We start from the raw sequence: 25,209 nt of genomic DNA on the forward strand, positions 1-25,209 counted from the left end.
TCGTTGGCAGACCGATAGATAATAAGAGAAAATGAATATTAGATGAGGATTTATGCTTATAAATACGCTTCCCGAACACAGTGAGTCATTGGCCTGCGATGCGCCCTTCAATCTACCAAGCGCGAAGTGGGCGATGAGGAGTTAGTCTCGGCGTTTCACCAATGGTGAGCCCTCCTTGCTGTCATGACTTCTCAGTCACCAATTACCAGCCAGGCGATTTCCACATGAAATTGAATGATTCAGACTACAAACGCAGTGCTCAATTGTCGTTTTTCTTTCTACAGTATTATCATACATAGTTGACAGTCGACGTCGTCCGTCTCTCTCTAACTGGTGCGACTTAATAACCGGAGCGATCCCCCGAGCTCGGAGCCAGGCTTACCCTAGGGCCATTATTTGGATCGGGCACCAGCCGAGTTAGAACGTAAACATGGCCTGCGCCTCGGCCATGAACCCCGATAAAGTCGGGTTATCAGGCTCTGTCTTCGTAACAGATCCTTGCCAGCCTTGTTTATAGACTCGCGTCTCCAGAAACTCAAGTTGCATACCGCCAGAAGCGCGAGACTGCAAAATTTCCAATAACCCTCTGACCTTGTTGTCGCCTTGGATAAAATTTCTCAACGCATCAGCATTAAGATAGCGGTACGCCGCGCAGTATGATCTGCAGTCTGAGCCCCATCCTCCAACTGAGTAGCTGGCGACAACAGCGCCTGGGCTGAGCATGATGGCGCGGTCTAGCTCTTGGAGTATGGCATCCAATTGCTGAACTTCGCTGGAAGTGAGCGCATTGGCGAATCGGAAATTGAGCAGAGCTGTGACTGTGTCGTAGGTGCTGCATAAAGCCGTTTGCCTAGCGACGTCGCTGGAGGTAAACTTGTACGTATCTTTACTGGCTGGCGCTACAGTGACGGATTTCCAGGTGCTGGCAAGCTCCGTTGCTTGTTGGCTGGCCTCAAACTGAGCCCGATCAGCTAAACTCTTCCAATCTTGGAGATTCTCGTTAGCACAATTTCTTATCGAGCTGCTTCACGGTACTTACCGATAAACAGCTTAGCTTTGTTCGGAGGGTCATGCACAATCCCCCACCAGACGATGCCCGTTTCTGGATGGTCGAGATACGTCTTTAGCGTGGCCGCCCATATCTTGCCGAGCTCGGTATTCTCATCCGAGAGTGACGCAGGGTCAGTAGAATTCGAAAATTGGAAGCCAATGACTTCTGTGCCCTCGTAGGGAGGAAACTGAGAGTTGGTCATGGTGGTTTGACATGCGATTGAGGTTTTATTTAGCGACAGTAAAGATCACACGTGTATCAACTTGGCCTTTATAAAAACACTGGAACTACTGACGTAACGTGATGGGGTTACCTGTCATTTTCAGGCCGTTTATTAGCGACCGTGCCCACTGTCAGCCGCTGAATCCGATGCTGAATGTGAAACGATGCTCATTAAACCCTTGTTACTTGGACTCCTTTTCCTACTTATGGATATGTATGCCTGACCAGGCAATCGCATTGCATATTCCTACCCGATAGTAAGCATGTGCACGATATCAAGTCTTCCATGCTCTGCAGAACCTTAGAGTGCCATACGACCATTTCTCACAGCCCCTTCAGCATTTTTACATCCGCTCTGTTCTGAAGGAGCAAGTGTACTATGTTGAAATGGCCCATTATAGATGCATGTTGTAAATCCGTCATGCCACCGTCGCGATAGGCTGCCTCGCTGACATTTTTGCCATTTGAGATCAAGAGTCGGATATGTTCAGCATCTACCAAGCCCGCTGCGATTTGTCATTTGGTGACTTTTTCGCGTTCTGTCATCGGTTTCAACGATTCGGGAGTCGTCCAGGGCCTGCGCCAGCTTGTAGAAGAAGCAGGTCCCGAGCCTTCACAGTAGCCGTCTGTAGCGGATGCCCTGCCACCACTGAATAGGCATTGACGTCTGCTCTCCACTCAATCAGGGTTTTGAAAATCTCGATATCAAATTCAACTTGTCCATGCTTGAGAGCAAGATGTATGGGTCTTACATCAGTCCAGGGTGAATATTGATATGGGCCGGTACCACAAAAGGCTTCGGTAATGCTATAGATACTGCTTTAAATACTGTTCGATGCTTCATTCCTTTTCAGTGATGACTTTGACCAGCATCAAGTTTCCGGAAAACAGCGCAGCCTCCAGCTTTTGACAGCAGACCTTCCCGCCGCAAGTGGTGAAGGTCTGCAAAGCCGCCTTGGCTCCCATCATCATGATGGAAGTGACATTAACATCAGCTCTAGACTCCAAGAGTGCGCCTTTTAGCTTTTTTTGCGCCTAATAGTTCCTCATACCGTTAAAAACGTCTTTCAGAGGCTAGTTGCAAATGGGCAAGGAGAGATAGATCCTGTTTTTCTGGACTAGCAGTGGCTGTACTCGCAAGTCGATGGGTCTTTTGCGACATGCTCTATAGACTGAAGGAGTTCACAAGTGAGTGTCGGGACAAGCTTAGACATATATATACTCACAATCTTGTTGCTTTACGCAAGCCTTTTCAGCGAGATAATCTCTCCCATGTCAAAGAGCAAGGCTCGTCGGTAATGTAACCAAGATTGGAGCCCGTCTTTGCTCTATTAATAGTCCCATATTTCCGACTGAATATGATTCAACACGGCACATTGTAACGGCAGTGTAGGATCATATCTGGCCAATGGAGAGTGGTAGGTCGGCTCAAGGTGAAGATGTCAAAATTGGCAAAGGCTAGCTTTGCTTTTCGAGCTCTGGAAAGTAACTACCCCGCATGATATCTTGTCAAGCAAGGGCCAACAACCTCCCCAGGTTTGCCCTTACTCTGAATGGGGCTTGGTTCCTGATGGGGTACCGCTTGAGGAGAAAAATTAAAAGACCCCAAATACACCAAAATTCGCTGGCGTTTCACCCATCGAGAGGTCGTTTTTTATTTCCCTCTAAGATACCTTCGGCTGGGGGTCATCAAACTTAGCTTACATTTACCAGAACCTGGCACATCTCCCCCAATGATTGTTGCATGTGCCTCGAGACGAGGTCGAGATCCACATAATATCGCGTCTCGAGTTACTGGCAAGGTTCCATGATCTTGCGCTCCGTATTCAGACGATCGATGGAATGATTTACGGGGAAATAGACAAGTATAAAATAAGAGGTTTCCTGATTGTAAAACCCAATTACTTATTCGTCTCTTATGCCGGAGTACAAGCCCTCTAAACTGGTTATTTCATTGCTTGAAAAATCACCAAGCAAGCCCCGCACTTTAGACACAATGGGCACGTCAGTCACTGAGGCCGAGACCGCTGGAGGGCCAACCACTACTGTCGCCCAGCAGCATCAGACCAAAGTCACGCTAATTGGCAAGGTGATTGCGAGTGAGTAGCCTAGGCACCATCTGGTCTATTTCTTTCATATGGGCCACAGCTAACTTTGTTCGTTCAAGTTACTGGTGCCAATCGCGGTATCGGTCTCGGCGTTGCTGAGGCTTGCCTCGACAACGGCGCTCAAGTTGTCTACTCAATCGACTACGCCGAACCAGGTGAAGATTTCGCCGCAGCGCAAAAGAGATGGCAGGGAAAACTCAAGGCGATCCAAGCCGACGTCACAAAGGAGGCTACGGTCACAGCGGCGGTCGACCAGATCGTTGAATCAGAGGGTGCTCTTCATGGCATGGTGGTCAACGCTGGCCGAACAAACCATAAAGCTGCTTTGGATTTCACCGAGGAAGAGATTCGTAATCTTTTCGACATTAACGTGCTTGCGACCCAATACCCAGTGCTACTGTCCGGGCAACGCTGATGTATCACAGGTCTTTGGTGCGTTTTACTGCGCTCGAGCGGCAGCACGCGCCTTCATCAAGCTCAACATCAAGGGCGCTGTTGTTTTCACGGCATCCATGGCTTCATACCGCCCGAATAAAGTCAGTACTATATAAATCTCCGTATACACTGAATAGGAGCTCACTGTAATACCAGCGCGTACCTTCAGCTCCCTACGGGGCAAGCAAAGCTGGCATTCGAAACATGACTCACACCCTAGCCATGGAGTGGGCAAAGTATAATATTCGTGTTAACTCAGTGTCTCCAGGTCTAGTTGATACCGCTATGACATACTGGGTGCCGCAACAACCTGACTGGGAGCAGCAGCTCAAGTACTATGGCGGTATGCCCCGACTAGCTCAGATCCAGGAACTGGGAGGTGCCTATGTATACCTCCTGAGTGATGCTGCTAGTTATACCACTTCGATTGACATTCCCGTCAACGGTGTCATTGGTAGTATGTTGCACGTCCTACCTCTCTATTGGAAATCGCTAATCTGTTTTAAAGTCTGCTAAACAACAAATTGTGGTAGTATTTATGTAGTCTGGAGCTGGATCCTTGATAACGGAATACATAAATCTAAGAAGCTTGATACGTGTCCTTCTTATCCACTCCCAATTCATAGAAACTCTCAATTAAGCTCAAAACAGCCAGAGCAGCACCGTAGGTCATGTCAACATGTTCCTCGTTAGCCTCCTTCTCAGGGCTAGCAGTCAACTCCTGGTCCTTGGTCGTCCAAAATTGTCTTGTAGGCATCTCTTCAGGCAGAGGATGGAAAGGCAAGCCCGTGGGCATATCGCCGTCCTTCTTCAAAGGTAGGCTGACGTTCTTGTCACTATCAGACCCAGACCTGAGAAGTTTTAGGACGATGTCATACGCCTCAAACTTCTCGTTGCCGTTTTGGAGACCTTGGAACATGACGTACACGGCTCGGACAACGCTTTCTAGTGCACCTACGATCCATGCATGGTGGGACGAGGCTGCTTCTCCGACAAGATACAGTTGGCCCAATGCGTTAGGCTTGATGATCTCTTGCCACATATTGGAAAACTGCCCGGGACCGAAATAAGCGAATGCTCCTGACATGTGTTGGTCTCTATACCAGTCGTAGCCGTGGTGGTCAATGTATTGATCTTCAAGGAATGTGACCAACTTCTCAAACGGAAACTCAATTCGAGCATGAAGTCGGGCGAGGTCGTGTATGATGAGTCGCTTCAGCTCCGCGTCGTCTTGTGTTGTGTTGTTCGAGCAGAGGGCACCAATACGCTGGGCATCTTGACCCCAGGTATACGAACATAGAAGCACGGCGGGCTTTGTAGGATCCCACTTGTCCTCACCCTCGTTTGACTTAATATTGTACGATGGATACACACAGACGCGCAGGGGCAAGTCTGTTCTCGATACGCCGCCTTTGGCAATGTTGAATGGCGGCGTCTGCCACCATGCAGTTCGGAACTTCATGCCGACTTTGGAAGAGGCACCATAACCAAGAGCTCGGATGGCCTGCTTAGTACCCCAAGACAAACCAGCTTCAGAGAGCTCCATACGCTGAAGGGCACCGAGCGTGGTGCTGTTGAAGATGGCAAAGTACTCCCTGTCCTTGGTCTCGACCTTCTTGGTCTTTGGATCTGTTCTGGTGGTTTTGATCTTCATGGCGGTATACTCGCCGGCTTTGCGCTCTCGACGAAGCGGAACTTGAGCGTCGATTGATCGAACCTTGGTGTTGTATTCAATGCGCTTCTTGATCTTCAAAGCCATACGCTTGGCAATCTCCTGAGCGCCGCCATCAACGCACCACCAATACTGGATGTCCTTAGTCGCTGGATTGTTGTCCATGTCGGGTGTATGGAAATCGAGCTCTTCCAGGACACACTCTGTGAGGGATTGGTCATACCAGCCTGTACCACTACCAGGAGTGAGCTATTGAGAATCGAAACTTTGATGCAACACTTACTAGGTCATCGTCTCGAGATACTCGATGGTGTTATAATTAAAACCAGGGCCCTGGGGGAACTCATCTTCGGCTGGAGGCTCGGGCTCTTCTCCTTCTTGTCTCGGTCGGCCTCTGTGTTCTCAAGTCAGTTTTTGAAATGCCTTCAATAAGCGAGGAATACTTACGAGCCAAGGAATTGCCGAACGCTCATATGATCGGCCTTCATGAGAAGATCCCATAATTTTTGAGATGCTGGCCCTCTCGGCCTACGTTCCCCGTCTTTACCGACACTCTTGAATCCTTGCTTCTCCTCCTCTTCCTGTTCAGCGATTGCCGCCTTGAACTTCTCTTTTGCAACCTTTGTGAAGACCTTCAGCGCTTCGCTGACTAGCTCGCTGGGGTCGGTCTTAAGGAGGCGCCTATGCAGAGGTCAGATGGAATCCTTAGCACTTTATGTTTTCTTGGCGACACACTCTGGTCGGATCTTGCCGTTCGGAGGAAGGCCTTCGTTGACCTGGTACGGGTCATTCGCCTCTTTCTTTGGATCCCAGACATTACCTCGGGTGGTTATATCGTTAAAATAGGCGGGGCATTGGTCAAGCTGGTCCTTTAAATAATATGGAATCAGGCCCGGCTTGCTTTCCTGGGTAATTCCGATGTAGTGGAACAGCTGAAATGTTCTTGAGAATATTAGACATTGATTTCTCCGTTCCTTTTCATCAACTTGGCTTACCTCTTCATAATAGTGTTATTGGGAAAGCGCATAGCACCGACATCGTAGTAGTCGTGCTCCTCATCAGAGAAGTGGTGGGTGTATAGACGCCCACCAAGTCTCTCCGCACCAGCAGCCTCGAGGATGTCATAACTGATCTTGAGTCCTTTTCCCTTAAGTTCCTCATGGCCATTCAGCCAATCAAATAGTAGGGCAGCGAACAAGCCAGCCACGCCAGCGCCGACAATGCCGACGCTGATCTTACCCTGCTCCTCAGGGATGTAACCTGGGCCGGTGGACTCCTTGGTCTTTTCTCGGATTGAACCAATGCTATCGTTTGCATCGAACTCAGCTGGAACAGACTCCTTCAGGCGTTCGATGAGACCTTTGAGATCATAATCCATCGTCGCCTTGGCGACATCACGAGCCCACATATGTTTGTAGGACTTTGTGAATTGATGGACTTCTGTAAAGTTACCTTGCGAAGACATGATGGGAACTGAATGTTTGGAACTGAGGTAAAAGGTGTGAAGTGATTGCTGTAGAGAATATTGGTTTGATCATCCAGCATAGGGTCTGTCCTTTATGAATTCACGTCAGGTTTCCTGATTCAAGAGACCCGCGCTTTGACATTTAGCCAAACCCCCCCTCATTGACTTGTAGTGTCGTATTGAACACACATGCCGAAGGTGGCGAGAAGATGGTTAGCTGACTCTGAGGATGCTCCCAATAGACCTTTCCCATTTCAGCGACTACACTCTTTCATTCACAAATGAGGTGCTGCATATCGCGGAACATAACGCGAGGGTGGATACCTGAGACTCAATACACTTTCAGCTACTCTTCCTATCTCTGACGACTGCATTTTTCTGTTGAATCATCTGTTGCATCCCCTTACAGGCTAGTGACTTAACTTATAATGGCTGGCTGAATTGAAACATTGCAGCGGCATTCCTGGCCTTTCCTGACTGGGCTGGACTGCTGGAAAGAGAGAATGAAGTTGCCTCCTATAGGGTGATTCTGCTTGCTGATGCCCTTCAATGTAAAGGTGGCTAGCTGAGGTCAGTGGATGGAGACTGGCTTCCTTCACACCGCTCATCAAGAACATACCGCATATCTCAGAATTCACATACCTCTCGTTGCAAGGCCTCAATGGTGGCTGAAACTTTATTCGTATTCGAGGACCCAGAGCGTGACGATTCTGATAATGTGGCTGGCTGAAGAGGATAGCTGTAGAGGATTGTGTCACATATTCATTCCTCATAAACGATGTCTTAAACTGCACAGTCAATAAGCTTTGCATTTTACCAAGTTTGACCAATAGCCTTTTTGATATTTGTGATATATGCACCACTATGCATAGCCCTTAGATCCTGCTGCAGGAGAACCAATTATAGTTGCAGGAATAGTTCGTGGTGCGAGCATGTTGGCATCGATATTGCTGTATGTACGCAGGTTTGTAGCACGCAGACGTGGCTGGTCTCGAAGGTTATAAAAATGGCGCTGAAAGAAAGAGCTGAAATATCTACTCCAGTAAGGTCTGTCTGCATGCCGCCGTACTACCCCGCTACAGTGCAGAGCTATTGAATGTGCCAAGCAGCTTTTGGTGATTATTTTTGTGGCTGATATGCTGAAAAAGAGTCTAGTCCCGGAACGGCCCAGATGCGGATAGGCAATGTCTCAGTTCCGGCGGCTAGCAAACCCCTTCGGGGCAAAGCGCCCGAAATTTACGAGGTCTTCAAAAGGTATCTAGAACTTCGGAATACTACTCTCGGAGGCTGTGATGTTAGTATTCAAGACTTATGGCCATTGCCCAAAGAATTCACTCGTGTTTGCAACTGCGGGGTTCTGAAACACTGTGATTCACTAAGAGAATCCCGAATCTCCATGCTTGAGCATGTTTTAAATCGGCTTGGGCAAAGAGCCTAAGGTAAATATTTCCCAGATTGGCTTCCCATGTATCTTCACTTTACTGTATCAGCCAGCCACAAGTCGTGAAAGCATGTTCTGGACCGAATCTTTGATGAAGAAGGTAAAACAAATCACCTAGACCCTATAGGCCATTGTTGTCCACGATGGTTAAACTTGCTGAAAGTAGGAATGCAGTATAATCGCCAACAAAAAGTGCATCGAGCGGATCGATAAACGGAAGATAAAAGGCTAATTAAATCCTATAAAACTTTTTCTTCGTCAAGCCACTATCTCAACCAAGTTCTATCAATACCAACTTACTTTCTCTTGAACCGCAACCATGGGCATCTCCCTCGAAGATCTTGCCCCTGCTGTTCCTGTCGTCAGTATCAAGGTCCCAGAAGGCTTTAGCTATGGACCTACTGCTCTTCAACCAACTCTTCAAGAGTATGACGAAACTTCCAAAAATGGGGGTTACTCAGACGTCACCGATGAGAATGGTAATGGACTTGGGATACCTCCTCCGCCCCCTTTAGATGTCTTGGACAAGTTCAAAGGCACATTTAAGGGCTTTGGCTTCAACACTATCTTCAGGCCTTTGAGCCGAAATCCAAAGACTATTACGAAATTTCCCAAGCCCCCAACCGATAAAAGCGCCAGCAATCTACTGCAACTCAACTTGACTGGTGAAACTCAAGTGTTCAGTGAGGTTTTACTGGAGCACGTGCCCAATCGCGGTCTGTTCGATCAGGCCGACATTGACCTCATTGGTCGACCATACACGCAGTCCATTGTCGATGCAATGCCCAACGAAGATGGGACATTCCCCGACCCCCCACCTGTCATTCACTTCGAGCCTGGACTGTGGATGCGCGTACCCCAGGTAGAGGACATGCCGGAACTTGCAGCCTCTTTTTGCCGCATGGGTTCTATTCCCCACGGAACAACCATCAACGCTCAAGGATTTCAAGCTGCGCGTACTTCCAAAGGCGCCCCTGATATTGATCCCACTGATATCACTCCACTTGTGATCCCGCAACTTAGCATCCCTCCCATCAAGCCCCAGAAGGCCATTAATGAGCTGGAAAAGAAGCGATTCGAGAACCAGGACGCCGACAAAGACACTACTCGTCGCCTTCCCCAAGATCTGCGCAAGTTCATTGCCAATGGGACTATCACCCAGCAGATCATCGATGATCCGAACACTATCCTGAGACAGGCCAACGAGGGCAAGGATATCATCCAGAACACCATGTTTATCGTTTCGACCAATGCTCCTCCCGGTGCCTTTGGCGGTGGCACATCAAACATTGGGTTCAACATCGGCTCTGATGAGGGCAAAAAGGCAGACGCGTCGCGTGAGAAGAAGAGTGGCAATGCCAACGCTGTCGACGTGTCGGCCCAGTACTGGGTCTCCAAGATCCGTGCTGAGGTTGAGCTTGATCCTTCCATGCGAGTTGGCCAAACGGTTTCTCCTGCTTCTCAAGGCCCCAGAGACGCTGTGCCGGAGTTCTTCATCGACGAAGACGTTGAGATTCCATCATCCAAGAAGTCTGTGATTGTCGCGTATGACCAGATTCAGTACTCTCAAATGGTGATGCTTGATTTCAATGGACTCAAGTGGCCTCATGTTACAGTTGCAACCCTTGCTCCCATTGTCAGCCTTAAAAAGCCAACACTCTCTTCTGCTATGAAGTACGTTGAGGAATCGTCCAAATGATATAAGTCTCGGGAAGTGTGTTTCTGGGGAATAGTTTCTCATTTTAGTTCGTATTATAATTAATAAATCATCCTTATTGGAGGGTTTCTTAAGTCCCATCTATGAGACTCCGATTGGCTATACAACGTCTTTTTACTTTGTTGTGAAAGGATTGCCGCAAAGCTGGGCGATAAAGTCTATCCGTCGACGCATTATAGAACTGCAAGAATTAGCTGTGACATACAGCCCTGGCTGGGCCATCTACAGCTAACACGGAACTTATTCCTCATCCTTGACATGAGTATCAAGGAGAAATCTGATAAGCCTGATAAGGTTGACGGGTTAAACTTATTGGATCATGGCTGTTACGTATGCTACACACTTATCGCAAACCCAATAATTAAATGGATATTCGGCACCTGTATCGGTATCTTTTGTTATCGCACCTTTCTGACTCGTTGATGTGTTGATTGTGGTGGAACAACGTTGCGCTAACGGCTACGACGGCAGACATTGAGACTTGTGCTCCGTTCTCCGTGGACCTTATCAAATCGGTGACCGGCCCACTCCGAGCACGTAACTCCCTTGCCACCGCAAATTGCCGACATACATATATTTCTCAGCTTGGAATCTAAGGTGCATCTGCTATATCCTGACCGATTCTCCCGAATCCTAAAACCCAGTGGTCTGGCAGGTTTCAAAATTGACCTTCCATTCCAGCTCAACCCTCTATACTTGAGCCCTGTCGCCCTGTTAACATCCATCACGTCTAGTGACGGGCACAAAAATGGACAAGTCAGAAAAGACGAATATCGCCGCGGCGGATCCGCCAGTAGACGTGTCCGAGGCAGAGTCCCAGGCCCTAAGTCGTCCAACCATATGGCTCGATCGACTAAAGAGATGGGGATTAGAAACGCGAGGAATGCAACCAGTGCCCCTGGAAGAAAGAACTGATACTCGCTTCATCAACATATTTTTCCTGTGGTTCACCATGAACGTCAACATCCTGCCGTGAGTCTGAGGAATACGTCTCTTAACATACAACTGCTAATCACAGCGTTTATCACAGTATTGTCACAGGCATGCTTGGAACTTTGGGCTTCGGTCTGTCACTAAAAGACTGCTCACTTCTCATCTTATTCTTCAGTATGCTCTGTTGCGCATTCCCGGCGTACTGCAGCACGTTCGGCTCTCAGACTGGTCTGCGACAGATGCTTATTTCGCGCTTCACCTTTGGGTAGGTAAAGAATTCAACCCAACGGCCAAGGTCTATCTTCTCACACCTACTACTATAGATACTATTTGATCGTCATCATGGTCATCCTCAATCTGTGTACAAATGCCGGTTTTGGCATAATTTGCTCTGTCACAGGCGGCTCAACTCTTGCTGCCGTCTCAAGTGGCTCCATCAGCAGCACTGTTGGAATTGTCATCATCTCGATTATTGCAATGGTGGTATCTTTTATTGGATACAAGTTCCTCCATCAGTATGAACGCTACTCGTGGATATTCAATTTGGTAGCTATTATCATCGCCACAGGTGTTGGTGGAAAGCACCTAAGCAATCAAGTCGAACAGCCAGCTGCATCAGCATCTACGATTGTTAGCTACGGCGGTGTTATCGCAGGCTTTATTATTCCCTTCTCTGTAAGCTATTCACAAACAAACTCTCCACTGCCTGTGTGACAATGAGCATAACTGACTCTTGATAACAGGCCTTGGCTGCCGACTTCTCCGTTTACTGCCATCCCAGAGTCTCTACGTGGCGTATTTTTGCCTACACATATGCCGGGATATTCTTCCCTGTCGTTACGCTTATGGTCTTGGGAGCTGCCATAGGCGGAGCAACACCTAACGTTGTGTCCTGGAAAGACGGCTACGATCGATTCACCGTGGGTGGTGTCATGCAGGCGATGCTTCTCCCCGCTGGAGGTTTTGGCCGATTTGTCGCCGTGCTGCTGTCGCTGTCTGTGATTGGAAACCTCGCAGCATCCATATACTGTATCTCACTCAACTTCCAGCTGCTGGCCCCCTTCATGCTCAAGGTACCGCGCAGCTTTTTCACCATTGTCTACACTGTTGTGGCCATCCCGGTATCTATACAAGCCGCCAAGTCGTTCTTCGACAGCCTAGAGAACCTGATGTATCTCATTTCCTACTGGGCTGCTGGCTATGTGGCTGTCATTGCTACCGAGCATTTTGTCTTCCGAGGGGCTGATTTCTCGAGGTACAACCCAGATCACTGGGACCAGCCTACTAAGTTGCCAACAGGACTTGCGGCAATTGGTGCTATGGGAATCGCGTTTGGCTTGACAGTTCCTTGCATGTCGCAAGAATGGTATACTGGTCCTATTGCTATGACAACCGGTGACATTGGGTTTGAGGTTGAGCTGGTTCTTGCAGCCCTTCTCTATGTTCCGCTGCGATGGGTTGAACTTAAGTTCCGTCCTATTTAAAGTGAAATTCACAAACAGATCCTATCACAAGACAGTTATTTATTTATTGCTTAAAAAGCCTTTGAACTTGCTACTTTCTAGGCATGAGTGAACTATGAATGAATAACTCTCTACCTTGCTGCCTGGTAAGGGAGCGTGAGACCCGTCATCATATCGGGTCATTGCGCTTGAAGCTTCTGAGGAACTAACTCGACAGTATATCCATCCTAGGCATAATCGTTAGCTATTGAACTTTGAACCGTACTGGCCTGCCTTGTGGCAGAATTTGTCACCTACTGGATCTTTCACGAATGCAATCTGTTCAAATACAAGCTGGTAAGCAGGATGAAGATCGCCCAGTCCGATTTTCTTTTTCGCCTCCCATTGGCTTAGTGGAACATCTTGTCGCGTGGCAGCGCCTAAATCTTTGAGTACCGCGACACCGTGATTTCTCAAGCGTTCAATAGCGCGAGGAACATCAGGCACGGAGAACCCGATATGTCCGAGGCCCAGATTAGGCGGTTCATTTCCAGTACTGTAGTAACCCTCGGGCTCATTCTCTGACCCGTGCACGTGGTATAGTTCAATAAGTCCTGGGGTATAGGCTAGCTGAGATAGAGTATCACGGCCAAATTTGGCCGGATCTGCACGATGCTCTTCTGTTTGAGGGTAACCAAGATAATAAATTGTAAAGGGGCCAGTATTCATGGTGAAAACAGTTCGCATCCCCATCAGGTCGATATAGAAGTGTAGGGATTTCACTGGATCTCGGATGCGTAACATGACGTGGAACAACTTGTAGCCAATTGTAGGATCATCTGGCGTCAAGGGTTGATCAGTGCCTAGGCCATTAGCCATAAACTGCCCAACAGGCATATCTGTAGATGAGGGTAAGGGTGATTGAGACATGGACTGTGAGGCTAATAATTACAGGATCTATTTAATTGTCTTGAGGTTTACATGTCAATCCAAAGCAGTATTTAATACGAAAAGGGTGACAGCCGACATTAGTACGCTGCCGCGGTACGTTGCCGCAGAACGCTGCCGCAGCAGGGGACTATCTTAAAACTTTTAGCGAGTTAGACTCTAGATATATTACAACTAACTTTAGACTTGGAATAATTATCCTAACCGATATAGAGTCAGTAGTAAAAAGAATAATTAATATAAATAAAGTATTAATAATATATATAAGAGTTATACTAATAGAATAATATTAGCCACTTAGGATTAGTCGCGCAGGAAACTTTCTTCAAATGGGTAATGAGTCAGTAGTTCATAGCCCGTACCGGTCACAAGCAGCTGGTTCTCCAACTTTACTCCGTCCTTGCCGCCGACTTCACCAACATAAGCCTCTACGCACAGCACCATGCCCTCTTGAAGTTCTCCTTCATAACCATATGAGTCAAAGTCCTCAGGGTAACGAATGCATGGATACTCATCGCAGAGCCCTACACCGTGAAACATGACGCCATAGCGCTGGGCGCGGCAGCTTTCAGGCAGACGATGTCCATTCTGTGTCAGTTCCTAGAATTTCACTCCGGGCTTGACCATCTCGGCATTGGTTTTGATGTGTTCAAGTGCGATGCGATAAAGACGTTTCTGTTCTGCTGCAGGCTCCACGTCGCCGCATATCCAGGTACGCGACACATCCACGCACATACCGTAAACGCCAACAAGGTCAGTGTCGAGAGCCACCAAGTCTCCATCGTGAAGGACCCGCGGGCCGCATTCTTGATACCAGGGATTGGTGCGAGGTCCTGAACTAAGAAGACGAGTTTCGATCCATTCACCGCCACGACGGATATTTCCAGCATGTAGAGCGGCCCAGACGTCGTTCTCGGTAACGCCAGCTTGTATTGCCTGACGCACTTCGCCGAGGGCGGCTTCACAGGAGGCAATGGCACACCGCATAGCCCGGATCTCGTCAGGGCCCTTGATCATCCGCGCGTGCTCAGTAACAGCCTGCCCGTCACAAACTTCTATCCCCTTGGCTTCGAGGGCACGTAGTCCCGCAGCTTCGATACGGTCCACAGCTAGCCGGCGGTTGTCTCCAGCATGATTTCGGAGTAGTTCATCGACTTGTGCACCGAAAATCTGAGCGTGTTCATTGGTACGGGGACCGGTTTCGAAGTAGAAGAATGAAGCACCAGCGCGTACTTCATTGATCAAAGGCAGATGCGAAGAGAGATGCTCGCAGCCATGAAAATCCCATAGCACCAGATAACCGCTCGCCGCAACAAAACAGGCCCGGGCAGGGTTATGTGCGGTCCACAGCTGCATGTTTGTAGTGTCGGTGGCATAACGAATGTTCAGCGGATCGAAAAGGAGGATGCCACCCAATTCGCGGGCAATCAATTGCTCGCGAATGCGCTGCAACCGATAGGCACGCATTCTTGGTAGATGGGGCAATTCCAGACCCAGCTGTTCCCACTCACTGAAAGCCAACGGAGTCGGTCCAATGTCTACTCGGTCGTTGTTGTTCTCAGAGCCATCAGGTTTCAGCGTATCGGTTCGCGGCTTGGTTGGATCAATATGGCGATAGATCTTAGGCAAAGCACAAAGTGAGCTAGGTTTGACTGGCTCCTCCTTCTCCTTCATCCTGGGCTCGAGGTTGGATCGCTCATCACTTTTTGGGTTGTTTTTATGGATAAAGAAGCTTTGTATAGGGCGATCGGACGTGCCTACGCATATCGAACTTAAGGGATGGATGGGATTTGAGTCTAGGCATCGAACGTCTTCTTATCGTAATTGTATCACAAGCCCGCAGCAGCAGGGCGTTATCGGGTTCAATACCCGATTTCGTGGCAGGTGACATTGTTTCATGAATGAATCATAGACTACAAGTGCGCCACCTCGGTTTCGCTGTCCGATGGTGGTGCCAACGGTTGTGACACGGTGATACGAGAGGGGTCAAAAGAAACTTCAGCCTCAAAACAAAGGCAAAGAGCTACGACCAGTAACACTTCCGGTAGTGCTAGGCTACAGCAAGTGCCAATATGAGCTTGGATCTTAGATCAGATGCATTTGCTTAGGAGATTCTGCAATGGTTTTGGCATCTACACTACTTGTAAAATGTAATATAATACACTTTTAATCAGGAACGATATAATAATACATTTATTAAGTATATTTATTATAATACTTATAAAGAGATCTATTATAGTATTATATGTTAACTATTTATTTTGTTTTATATATAGTTACTCTTTGTATAAAGCTTTACTCACTGTGAATCTAAGATGCCTAGCTGTAGTCGCCTCAAATTTAGATGCTTACGCGCGCGGTTATGACATCAAGGCGTAGACTAGAGGCGTAGACTAGAGGCGTAAGGCTGACATTTGGAGCGGGGAGACTCAGTACCGCGAATGCCGATGGACTCTTCAGCAGAGAAACTTGTGACCTTTCCCACTATTGCAAGTTTTTGCAATAACGTCTCCCACCTAGATAAGTTACTAAGACTTGACTGGAAATATTGGCTCGGATTACTCCGCATGTGAAGCTGCATGATGGTTACTTCCCGCGCTTGTTTACCTTGCAGAACCGCCAAGACAAAGGTGAGAGCCGCTGGGCCTGCATTGAACCATCCTGACTGACGATCATCATAGTGCGACCTTAAGAGACCGACATGTGGCCTCTGCTCGAGGCGTGAAATCGCTTGTGGCGGTCATGCGTCGGATTCTGACTACATGTTTCGTGATCAAAATGCAACGGCCAAACTCAATTCTGAGCGAGCACGTCGTGGTATGAAACGTGCAGCCAATCCGCTTTGTCTTCATGGTGCTACCAAAGACGATGATTTACGTGCCTTGGATGTTGACGCCGTGCAAAGTTGTGAGCCTCTTTGCTTTCTTGCTAAAGCACGGAATGCAGCTAACCCAAAAGCTTGGCTGGGCATTCCCAGCCCTGTCCTATTCAGGCTCGAGGATAGGATAATGGATATATTCTACGCGGAATGGGTCTCGAGACCTTGTACCAAGCTGAAGAATCCTGGGTATCTAGATTTGCTTCCCGAGATGAAAGCCAAGGCTGCTCCAGTCTCTGCGCTAAACCTTGCAGTTGAGGCTTTTGCGTTAGCCAATGCAGGGAATTCCATGACATGTCACGGAAACCTAAAGCAGATGGCATTGTCGAGATACGGTGCTGCGCTGGCGTCTATTAGAAAGGCGATCATGCACCATACCCTCGTCGCCGATGATGCTACGTTGATGGCGATCATGACTATCGATATGTTTGAGGTAAATACGCTGAGAACTGAACAGAGCGGTGCATTGGAAGACTGACGACCAACTCTAGGTTGTTTTTATGGTTAGAGAAGAGCCCCTCAAACTTCATAACAATGCGATCGAGTATTTGCTTGCGGTAAGAGGAGCTAATCAGATTCAATCCGACGTTGGCCTCGCCCTCTATCGAATGGCAAATCATCGCTTGCAAGTCAGACAACTCGGCCTCGGACTCGGACCTCTACCAGTGCAACTGGCCTGTATCGATATACTGGATCTGTCCACGCCAACATATAGTCTCAGCAAGATGCAACTTGGAGCTCAACAAGCTCTCGCCCTATCTCGAGATTTCGGTTCTTTTCATTGGGAAGAGTTGTCACATTTGATTTCCCAAATCAAGATGAATTTGGATGAGTATGAGCAGTGGAAGACTTGCCTACCTGAATCATGGGTGCCGAAACGTATCCGCCTTGCTGATAGTAGCGAGGTTCTGCAGGCGTTGATAGCACGTTCTCTTCCTTTCACAGATTACATCTTGGTTTACGAGGACTCAATCATTGCGCACCAAATGTCCTTTTTCTACCATGGACAACTAGCCTTGCGGTCGGCACTTATTCAGGCTCTTTTTGCGATGAAAAACATGTCTCTCGATCAACTCGACTTCGAACAGGAGATTGAGATACATCGAACGGCAATTTCAAGTTTAGCAGATATTCTTGTTGAGTCGAGCACCCCGCTATTGGCCTCGATCCAGCTTGATGATTGTGGCTCACTCTGTCTCACTCAGGAAAGGATCACTCTCTGCTATACTCGTGGAATATGCTGGGCTCTTCAGCAGGAGAAGCTAGTATCAGCTCAACACAAAGAGTTCACGTACAGACTTGAGAATTGGATTCGACAACAAATTGCTTTGGCATGTCAATAAATCAACAGACCCGTTACCTAGACTGGGACAGTATCTAAGCTTCGTGGCCCGCTCGCCGGCCTCGCTTTCAGACTCTTCTCACTCTCTCCGCTTCTAATCCTCTTGATCAAATCCATCATATCAAAATCTACACCCAGCGGATTCGTCAAATAGGCCTCTGACTTCATATACTCCGCCGCCTCCTCCAACGTATCAAAATTCTCAACCTGCAACTCAAGCGTACTCCCATCAGGATCATGATAGTACAGACTGGTAGTAGGGCCATGATTGATGCACCAAAATGGCTCAATACCATTTTCTTTCCGCTGAAGATAGGATATGGCGAGGTCGGTGAGGGATGAGTAGGAGAAGGCGATGTGCTCAAGACCGCATGTCTTTGGGTCTTTGTTGGCGATGTCCATGTTAACTATACCAATGCGATGATGTTCATCATCGTAGGTAAGGAGATGCATGAAATCATTTTCAAAATTGATTTGGGCTTGGAGAAAGGTCTGATAGTAGGACGAGAGACGGAGGAAGTTGTTGGTACGGAGTACAACGTGTGCTAATTTTACTGGCTTCAGGACAGTCTTGCCTGGATTGTCGAAATCAACGGTGCTAGTCATTTTGGAGAATTTGCCGGCGTGATGAAAGAGAGATGTGTAGATTGATACCTAGTTCCAACTCAATTCCTGTCGATGCTTTATATGACTTGATGGATGTTAATCGTGTTCAACATGGGTCAAAGGTCATAACCTAGTACCGTAGAGGTTAGTGCCTCACTGTGTCTCCAGTAAGCCTAAAAGGGCCATGCATCCGATGTGAGACCTAGACCTAAAGAGGTCATGCATGCGTAAAAGTGATCGACAAAAGTGATTGTCGATCACCTTTCTAGCCTCTCGCTCCTACCAACATCTTGGTAATACAACCGACGGCACATTGCTGGCATGCCGACGATACCGACTCCGGTGTTCCCGCTCAGGCTCTAACACGAGACTGTAAGACCTAGGATCGAATTAATAGTAGACAGATACAATGCTTTATTATGACGTCAAGCAAATGAGCCCCAGCTATCGATGCTTGTGACTACCCAGGTAGGTGGCACTCACATGAAGGTCTAGCCATCAGCATGTTCCGCCGCAGTGCCAAATCAACTTAAGTCAATACATCATTCACCTACCGATAGAGCAAGCTGCTTCCATACCTACCTGAAATGTCCTCTAACGGAGTATCATTTGGACTCGCTACTATTCGCAACGCAGATGAAAACCTCGAAGCTGCAATTCTTATCAAGCAATGGGTGTACCCACTGTCATCCCTTGATGAGTCTTTCCACGGTCGCACCGTCTTTGGCCTGCTCCAGGATTGGCCTTCGGCGTACTCTTCGCTGCAACAGTCTGCATCACGTGTAGTCAACGGAGATGCGCAAGTCGGAACACACCGAATTCAGCTCAAAGACGCAAATTTTCATACGCCAATCCGCTACCCCAACAAGCTTCTTGCAGTTGGGGCTAATTACTCAGGTCATCTGAAAGAGATGGGTCTCTCTGCGGAGAAATGGGATCCTATGCCGTTCTTCAGTTGTCCGCCTACCAGCTCGATCGTGGGACCGGGAAAAACAGTCCCTCTTCCACCGACAACCAAGCAGTTTGACTGGGAGTGCGAGTTGACAGTTGTGATGGGAAAAGGGCTCAGAAACGCGACTCAAGAGCAGGCTGCAGAAGCTATCGCTGGATATACTATTGGCCTTGATCTCAGCTGTCGCGATCTCTTCCAGACAGGCCCCCAAGGCTTGGTGGACATCGTACGCGGCAAAGCGCAGCCAGGAATGAAACCGTGCGGGCCCATATTTTGGCCTAGAGAGTGTATTGGAAACTTGGATAATGTGCCAGTCAAACTGTGGCTTAACGGTGATTTGATGATGGATGGGTCAACCAGTGAAATGATTCGGAGCCCAGCAGAGTGTATTGCTGAGATGAGCCAGATACTACCTCTGGACCCTGGAGATATGATCATGACTGGAACGCCTTCTGGATCTGCTGGCACTCATGGAAATAGATGGCTTGTGAAGGGAGATTTCATCAAAGCGCAGATCGGTGATATGGAACCCCTGGAGGTTGAGGTTTACTGAATCATCGCGGATGGGATTGCCCTCGTTTGCTAGATATCTATTCAAATGCTGTTTTTAGTCTATAAACAGAATTTCTAATTTTTTTTATCTACATAGTATGTCCATAGATCAATCTTAAAATGAGCAAGAATAATAAAACGCTAGTATAATGTCAAAATTAAGAGTGATGTAATATTTGTGATAAGGCCAGTGGCCAGGACCTCGAATTAGCACACATAACTTAAACTTAATAAGACGCTTTCTGATGTCATTGTCAGCGCACTTAAACAAAAGCTCGGTATGTCGGGTTCGGCCTTATTGATCGACGCGAGCGGCAATCATGTTACCCGTGCCGATCTGAACATAGTTCGGAAGTATCGGCTTGGGAATCATATAAGAGCAATGGATGAAGCGGTAGATTCAACTCATCCATCGTGAACAAACAGCATTCAACATTATCTTTAGCTCTCACTATGGCGCAACTACAGCCAAAAAGGCCACAATCTTTTAGTGGCATCAATCATCTCAAGCTGCCCTGCAGTGACATTCTGGAAACTGGAAAGTTTTATGAAACTATCTTTCCTATGACACGCATCATGAAATACAACCATTACACCCCAGACCACAAGCTCTTTGCCATCATGCTCACGCACGAACCCACCAAGCTCATCATCGAGCTACGCCATGTGCCCAAGCAAGCTGTCACGCAGAAGGGTTGGGACCCTATTACCTGGGGCGTGGGCACTCGCGCAGACCTGGAAGAGTGGGGGACGTGGTTGGATACGCATGGGGTGAAGAGGAGTAAGATCTTCATAGGGATAAAGGGCTGGGTCATGGCTTGTGAGGACCCTGATGGAAGGATTGTGAGGTTGTATGTGGAAGAAGAAGATCATGAGTGGACGGATCATCCTGATCAGAATGAATATTGGCTTGGAACTATTGTGGCGAATCCTACGCAAGAGGAGTAATCCAGAGACCTCGAGAGAAGCCGAATATCAGTATATTAACGGCAGACGAGAGAAAATATCTCGCCGGATCCAGCGGTTCTGTCGGATTATATATAAAAGCTGGTGCACTTTAAAAAAAAAAAAAAAAAAAAAAAAAAAAAAAAAAAAAAAAAAAAAGAGAAGCATGTGAGGAGCAACTACTCTCTGCCAAAACGAGTCTCAATATGGATCTCTGCTTGGGAGCGATGGGACGTTACGTTTGGAAGAAAATAAGCTTCAGGCCACTCATGATCTGCGAAATCCTAGAAAACTTACATCACAATCCGCTAAGCCTAAAACCGTCATGCATCCGAAGAATGCATGCATGTATGAAGGCAAGTATAAAATCACACTATTATCCATAACGAGCCATACTTGTATACGGGTAAATACATTTCCTGTCCCCTGTTGACCCAGTCTCCACGATCCTATTCCAAACTTTGGGGGCAAATGCAGATTAATAATCAATAGTGGGGTTTTGATCTCCGAAGGTCAAGGCCACCGGTGAAGTAGCCTGAAGTACCCTTGCCCGACGTACATAAATGAAATGATATGTGACGAAATGGCTAGGTATAATATTCTTGGTAATATGGTATAGTATTGATAACTAAAAGCAGGACTCGGGTCCCTATATATTGATTAGCTGTTGCTGACAATGGTATGTGCTATCAAGAAGAACACTTGTTATGGAGGTTAGAGTTAAACTTCTTTGTGGCTTTGGGCCATTAAATGATGCACATTACTGGTCAATCTTACCTTTCAAGATTAAGTCCCTATAAGAATTAATATATTTACTCATCCTCTAACAATTTGCTCGCCATCCTTCTTGTTCTGGCTTTGTGGGGTCTATGATCCTATTCAGTGTTGAACATCGGGTTATCAAAGCCCGAGAGATAAATTACCCTACATCATCCGACCTCCACTTTATCTGTAGACATGTGAAGTTATAAATACCGCGCCTTCCTAGTTACCTATCCCCAGTAGCATTCATCTTTGGATCAATAACTCCAAACACCCAGTTTATCATGTCGACCGTAAAGAAGCTTCCCGTCGGTGCTGACTTTATTCTCACCCACCACTCAGCATCTTATGAATACATTTCGCCTCTTAAATTGGACTTGACCGGCAAGCACGTCCTCATCACGGGCACAGCACATGAGGATGGCGTGGGATTCGCTACTGCTACGGCCTTTGCACGTGCTGGAGCGTCATCCATAGCATGTTGCGATCTCCAAGGCATATCTGATGACGTCATCACGAAATTGAAATTAGCCGCAACGGAAGCTAATCGCGACGAGCCTCTGGTGCTGGGCTACAAAGTTGACATTGCAAGCCAAGAGAGTGTCAAAGCAATGTACGACTCGCTGGTCGAGGAATTCAACGGAAGATTAGACATTCTTATCAATAATGCAGCACATATGGAACCATACAAGCCGTTCCTCGAGTCTGATCCAGATGTTTATTGGAGGACATGGCAAGTCAACATCCAAGGCCTCTTCAACATGGCCCGAACATTCCTCCCAGTACAGTTATCGAGCCACTCAAAGTCTAGTGGCTCTTGCATTATGATTAACGTATCGTCGTCAGGATCTCTGAGCGTTCGTCCCGGTAGTGGGAGTTATCGAAGCTCCAAACTTGCAGTGCTACGATGGACAGAGTCGCTGCAAGTCGAGTACAGGGACCAAGGACTCTTGGCTTTCTGTGTGAACCCCGGAGCGATTAAAACAAAGATCACGGAAGGAGCACCGGAAGCTGTCAGGAATGCACTTCCTCATCGACCAGATATAGCTGGTGATACTATTGCTTGGCTGGCTTCTGAACGCAGGGAGTGGCTTGGCGGGCGATATATAAGCTGTCCATGGGACATGGAGGAGCTTGTTACCAAGAAAGATGACATTGTGAAAGAGGATAAGCTGAAGTTGAAGCTCGTAGTCTAGAGTTGCTAACATAGTATACATATTGGAGCTGCGCAGGAAGGTATATGGGGGATATATATAAAACTCATATCGCCTTTTTATTAGCCACAAGTTCCTTCAAATGTGCTTTTACTTTTCCAAAATCCCTTAGTAGATAGTAAGAGATAGCTTAGTATTGAGTTCTATGTATATGTCAGCTCTAATACGCTGCAACTATGAGCAGAGTCTGATATTAAGCTGAAACAATTGTGTAATTAAAAGACCCCGAGGTGTCCCGGCCTATAATAGCAAACTTCTGCCCAAATCGTGCTACTGGGCTAGAAATAAGATCTTCTGTGATTACAGAACTTGAGGAGCATAGTAGTGGTAATGTACCCTTTTGCAATTGCGACTGTATACACAACAGCATATCTTTCACATTTATGAAAGTTATAAGTATCGAGCCACGATGCGCATACTTCTCATATCTTGGCATGATAGTCTCAAGTATCCACGACACAATGTGAGATTCCGGCACGCACAGCGCCAGAGTGACCAGGACCCAGAGAGGCCCACTATCATACACGTCGTAGCGGAAAAGCTGTGCTGGGTCGAGTCCTTCAATGACCGAAAGTAGGTGAGCAACAACGGCGGGAACATATGTTTTAGGCGCTCTTAGCCGCGTTGCGAAAACGTATCTATCCAGGACTTGCGGCGATGTAATGACTAAGCTGACAGCATAACGCAAATAATCGAACGCGGCTTCAGGAGTCTGAAACTGTAGTGGTGTGATATCTTCGACCAAGACCAGTCGGTCCTCGAAGCTTTGATCAAGTGCGGGATGTAGAGATGCCTGGGAAACAGGGAGCCGTGATTCGTCAAGGCTGCTATGCCATTCCCGCAGTGCCTGTCTAGTGGCATCAAGGCCGCTCATCAACTCTTTCATGGTGACAGCACATCCAGCCTCAGAAGAGAGCTCCTCTGAGTATTTGAAGTCAAAGGCATGCGAGTACCATTGTCGGAAATGGCTTAGTACAAGACTCTCATCTATACCTTCACAAGCCGCGCACACTTGCAAGACAAGTCGATCCCTCATCGAAATGGCATTTGTAAGGGCAGGTGCGATGACCGAGGAAAATTGCAGCGCATGAGACATCAAGACTCTGTGTCGAGGATCGGAAGCCCTACTAAATTCGATCTCTAGTGGTCTGAATGGAAGTTTCTGTCTGTTTTTGCGTGCCCGCATATCGGCCCAACTCTTAAGAAGAAGAGGCCCTGTTGATGTTTGGGAGAGTTGTTTCAGAGAAGATTTAACGATGGCATCGGCACCATCCATATGGACGAAGCTCCCGTGGACACTGCCAGATTGCCATTCGAAAAGAACTAGTAAAAGAGTTGATGCAAGGTTCAGCTGCGGGGATTTGTTGCCATTGGAGGTTGTGCCGCTAATGGTTCTGATGGCATCGTTGTAGTAATTGATGGCTAGACGATAACATGACTGTGTCAACGCATCAATTTTTCTCTCCTTAATGTGGTAGGATGCTAAAGAAGGATCTCGGCGAAAGATATACTCTTGGAATAGATTGGAAGCTGAGATGGCGATCAATGCAGGTTGGAGATAGGGGTGATACAACAGTTCAGTCAGCCAGTCACCCATGAGGTGCATCAACTGTCCATGCACACACCGATTGAAATGGCTTAGTAGATATGCTTCGTGGTCAAGCAGTAAGAACCCTCTCGAAAACTGTGGATTATTAACAGCGTGCGTGAGAAGTTGCTGTAATTGAGCATCATCTACAGTCGTGGCATCATCAATTGGAACATCCAGCCAACGATCCGGCTCGTTAAGGTAAGAAACGGATGTGGCGGTATTAGGGGATATAGAGGGAGGTGATATGATTTTCTCCGCCGAAGTTTTGCTTTTTGGGCGTTGTGGATTATGCCCAGTGCCGAGTGAGGCAGGCAGCCATGTAAGCCGCAAGTCATAGCCCTCACAATCTAAGCCATTACGTGTGCAGTTGGAGCACGACGGCTTGGTCAGATCACACTACAACCGAGAAAGATCCATCAGTTCAACTCCACGACGCTCATGTAGTGGGCTTGGCAGAGTGCCAACTGCCAAGTGCATTAGATGGGAGCGAAAGTGCGGTATTACGTACCTTGCGGTGTTTACGGCGACAAGTATAGCAGCCATCGCGTGAACGGCATATTCTAGTTTTCTTGGGTCGAGGGGGGGCTGGGCGGTACATGGCACTGATCAGAAAACAATTTTACACTCGGCCGGGTGCGCATTTGCCGCGATGGTAATTGAGAAGAGGAAGTCAAGTAACAGCATTAGACATCTGTAGAAATAACGGAGACGTGGCCTACGTGCTTTTGATTAGTGCAAAGTTGAGCGATGTGGGGTTTCTTAGTCTGCTTGCTCGTTCTCGCGCACTTCTTTGGGTATAGTCTATTAGTGTCGTGACGAATCCACGGAGCAGTAACTGACTTCAGTAATAACTAGGCCCAAATGTTATCAACCGATCTTTGCAGCTGCTGGAGCCTATGCCCATGAACATGCAGCTCTTGTCTTGAATTATAA

The 25,209-nt window shown here is 47.6% G+C and overlaps 13 protein-coding genes across 13 annotated transcripts; 7 read left to right on the forward strand and 6 right to left on the reverse strand.

The window, feature by feature from the left end:
* Positions 1–417: 417 nt before the first annotated feature.
* FMAN_14045 (uncharacterized protein) lies at positions 418–1,253 on the reverse strand (the record flags this gene model as incomplete). Its single annotated transcript, XM_041833591.1, has 2 exons — positions 418–986; positions 1,040–1,253. The coding sequence occupies 2 exons, from the start codon at positions 1,251–1,253 to the stop codon at positions 418–420; spliced, it is 783 nt and encodes a 260-aa protein (XP_041683939.1).
* Positions 1,254–3,269: 2,016 nt separating this feature from the next.
* FMAN_14046 (uncharacterized protein) lies at positions 3,270–4,332 on the forward strand (the record flags this gene model as incomplete). Its single annotated transcript, XM_041833592.1, has 4 exons — positions 3,270–3,372; positions 3,441–3,751; positions 3,807–3,917; positions 3,973–4,332. The coding sequence occupies 4 exons, from the start codon at positions 3,270–3,272 to the stop codon at positions 4,330–4,332; spliced, it is 885 nt and encodes a 294-aa protein (XP_041683940.1).
* A 64-nt stretch (positions 4,333–4,396) lies between these two features.
* On the reverse strand, positions 4,397–6,953 carry FMAN_14047 (uncharacterized protein; the record flags this gene model as incomplete). Its single annotated transcript, XM_041833593.1, has 5 exons — positions 4,397–5,723; positions 5,772–5,882; positions 5,936–6,169; positions 6,224–6,430; positions 6,484–6,953. The coding sequence occupies 5 exons, from the start codon at positions 6,951–6,953 to the stop codon at positions 4,397–4,399; spliced, it is 2,349 nt and encodes a 782-aa protein (XP_041683941.1).
* A 1,760-nt stretch (positions 6,954–8,713) lies between these two features.
* FMAN_14048 (uncharacterized protein) lies at positions 8,714–10,093 on the forward strand (the record flags this gene model as incomplete). The annotated part of the gene is made up of 1 exon (XM_041833594.1): positions 8,714–10,093. The coding sequence occupies one exon, from the start codon at positions 8,714–8,716 to the stop codon at positions 10,091–10,093; it is 1,380 nt and encodes a 459-aa protein (XP_041683942.1).
* Positions 10,094–10,859: 766 nt separating this feature from the next.
* FMAN_14049 (uncharacterized protein) lies at positions 10,860–12,528 on the forward strand (the record flags this gene model as incomplete). Its single annotated transcript, XM_041833595.1, has 4 exons — positions 10,860–11,083; positions 11,142–11,309; positions 11,368–11,719; positions 11,788–12,528. 4 exons carry the CDS (start codon positions 10,860–10,862, stop codon positions 12,526–12,528), a joined length of 1,485 nt encoding a protein of 494 aa, XP_041683943.1.
* Positions 12,529–12,686: 158 nt separating this feature from the next.
* Positions 12,687–13,383, reverse strand: FMAN_14050 (GLO1-Glyoxalase I; the record flags this gene model as incomplete). Its single annotated transcript, XM_041833596.1, has 2 exons — positions 12,687–12,734; positions 12,805–13,383. The coding sequence occupies 2 exons, from the start codon at positions 13,381–13,383 to the stop codon at positions 12,687–12,689; spliced, it is 627 nt and encodes a 208-aa protein (XP_041683944.1).
* A 651-nt stretch (positions 13,384–14,034) lies between these two features.
* FMAN_14051 (putative Xaa-Pro aminopeptidase) lies at positions 14,035–15,108 on the reverse strand (the record flags this gene model as incomplete). Its single annotated transcript, XM_041833598.1, has 1 exon — positions 14,035–15,108. The coding sequence occupies one exon, from the start codon at positions 15,106–15,108 to the stop codon at positions 14,035–14,037; it is 1,074 nt and encodes a 357-aa protein (XP_041683945.1).
* Positions 15,109–16,016: 908 nt separating this feature from the next.
* Positions 16,017–17,615, forward strand: FMAN_14052 (uncharacterized protein; the record flags this gene model as incomplete). The annotated part of the gene is made up of 5 exons (XM_041833599.1): positions 16,017–16,064; positions 16,116–16,341; positions 16,393–16,745; positions 16,804–17,431; positions 17,518–17,615. The coding sequence occupies 5 exons, from the start codon at positions 16,017–16,019 to the stop codon at positions 17,613–17,615; spliced, it is 1,353 nt and encodes a 450-aa protein (XP_041683946.1).
* Positions 17,616–17,672: 57 nt separating this feature from the next.
* FMAN_14053 (uncharacterized protein) lies at positions 17,673–18,260 on the reverse strand (the record flags this gene model as incomplete). The annotated part of the gene is made up of 1 exon (XM_041833600.1): positions 17,673–18,260. One exon carries the CDS (start codon positions 18,258–18,260, stop codon positions 17,673–17,675), a length of 588 nt encoding a protein of 195 aa, XP_041683947.1.
* A 587-nt stretch (positions 18,261–18,847) lies between these two features.
* Positions 18,848–19,765, forward strand: FMAN_14054 (uncharacterized protein; the record flags this gene model as incomplete). The annotated part of the gene is made up of 1 exon (XM_041833601.1): positions 18,848–19,765. The coding sequence occupies one exon, from the start codon at positions 18,848–18,850 to the stop codon at positions 19,763–19,765; it is 918 nt and encodes a 305-aa protein (XP_041683948.1).
* Positions 19,766–20,217: 452 nt separating this feature from the next.
* On the forward strand, positions 20,218–20,712 carry FMAN_14055 (uncharacterized protein; the record flags this gene model as incomplete). The annotated part of the gene is made up of 1 exon (XM_041833602.1): positions 20,218–20,712. One exon carries the CDS (start codon positions 20,218–20,220, stop codon positions 20,710–20,712), a length of 495 nt encoding a protein of 164 aa, XP_041683949.1.
* A 1,043-nt stretch (positions 20,713–21,755) lies between these two features.
* Positions 21,756–22,667, forward strand: FMAN_16145 (putative oxidoreductase ucpA; the record flags this gene model as incomplete). The annotated part of the gene is made up of 1 exon (XM_041833603.1): positions 21,756–22,667. One exon carries the CDS (start codon positions 21,756–21,758, stop codon positions 22,665–22,667), a length of 912 nt encoding a protein of 303 aa, XP_041683950.1.
* Positions 22,668–22,878: 211 nt separating this feature from the next.
* On the reverse strand, positions 22,879–24,874 carry FMAN_14056 (uncharacterized protein; the record flags this gene model as incomplete). The annotated part of the gene is made up of 2 exons (XM_041833604.1): positions 22,879–24,672; positions 24,785–24,874. The coding sequence occupies 2 exons, from the start codon at positions 24,872–24,874 to the stop codon at positions 22,879–22,881; spliced, it is 1,884 nt and encodes a 627-aa protein (XP_041683951.1).
* Positions 24,875–25,209: the final 335 nt, after the last annotated feature.

The sequence above is a fragment of the Fusarium mangiferae genome (genome assembly GCF_900044065.1).
Source record: "Fusarium mangiferae strain MRC7560 genome assembly, contig: FMAN_scaffold007, whole genome shotgun sequence".
Lineage (NCBI taxonomy): Eukaryota > Fungi > Ascomycota > Sordariomycetes > Hypocreales > Nectriaceae > Fusarium > Fusarium mangiferae.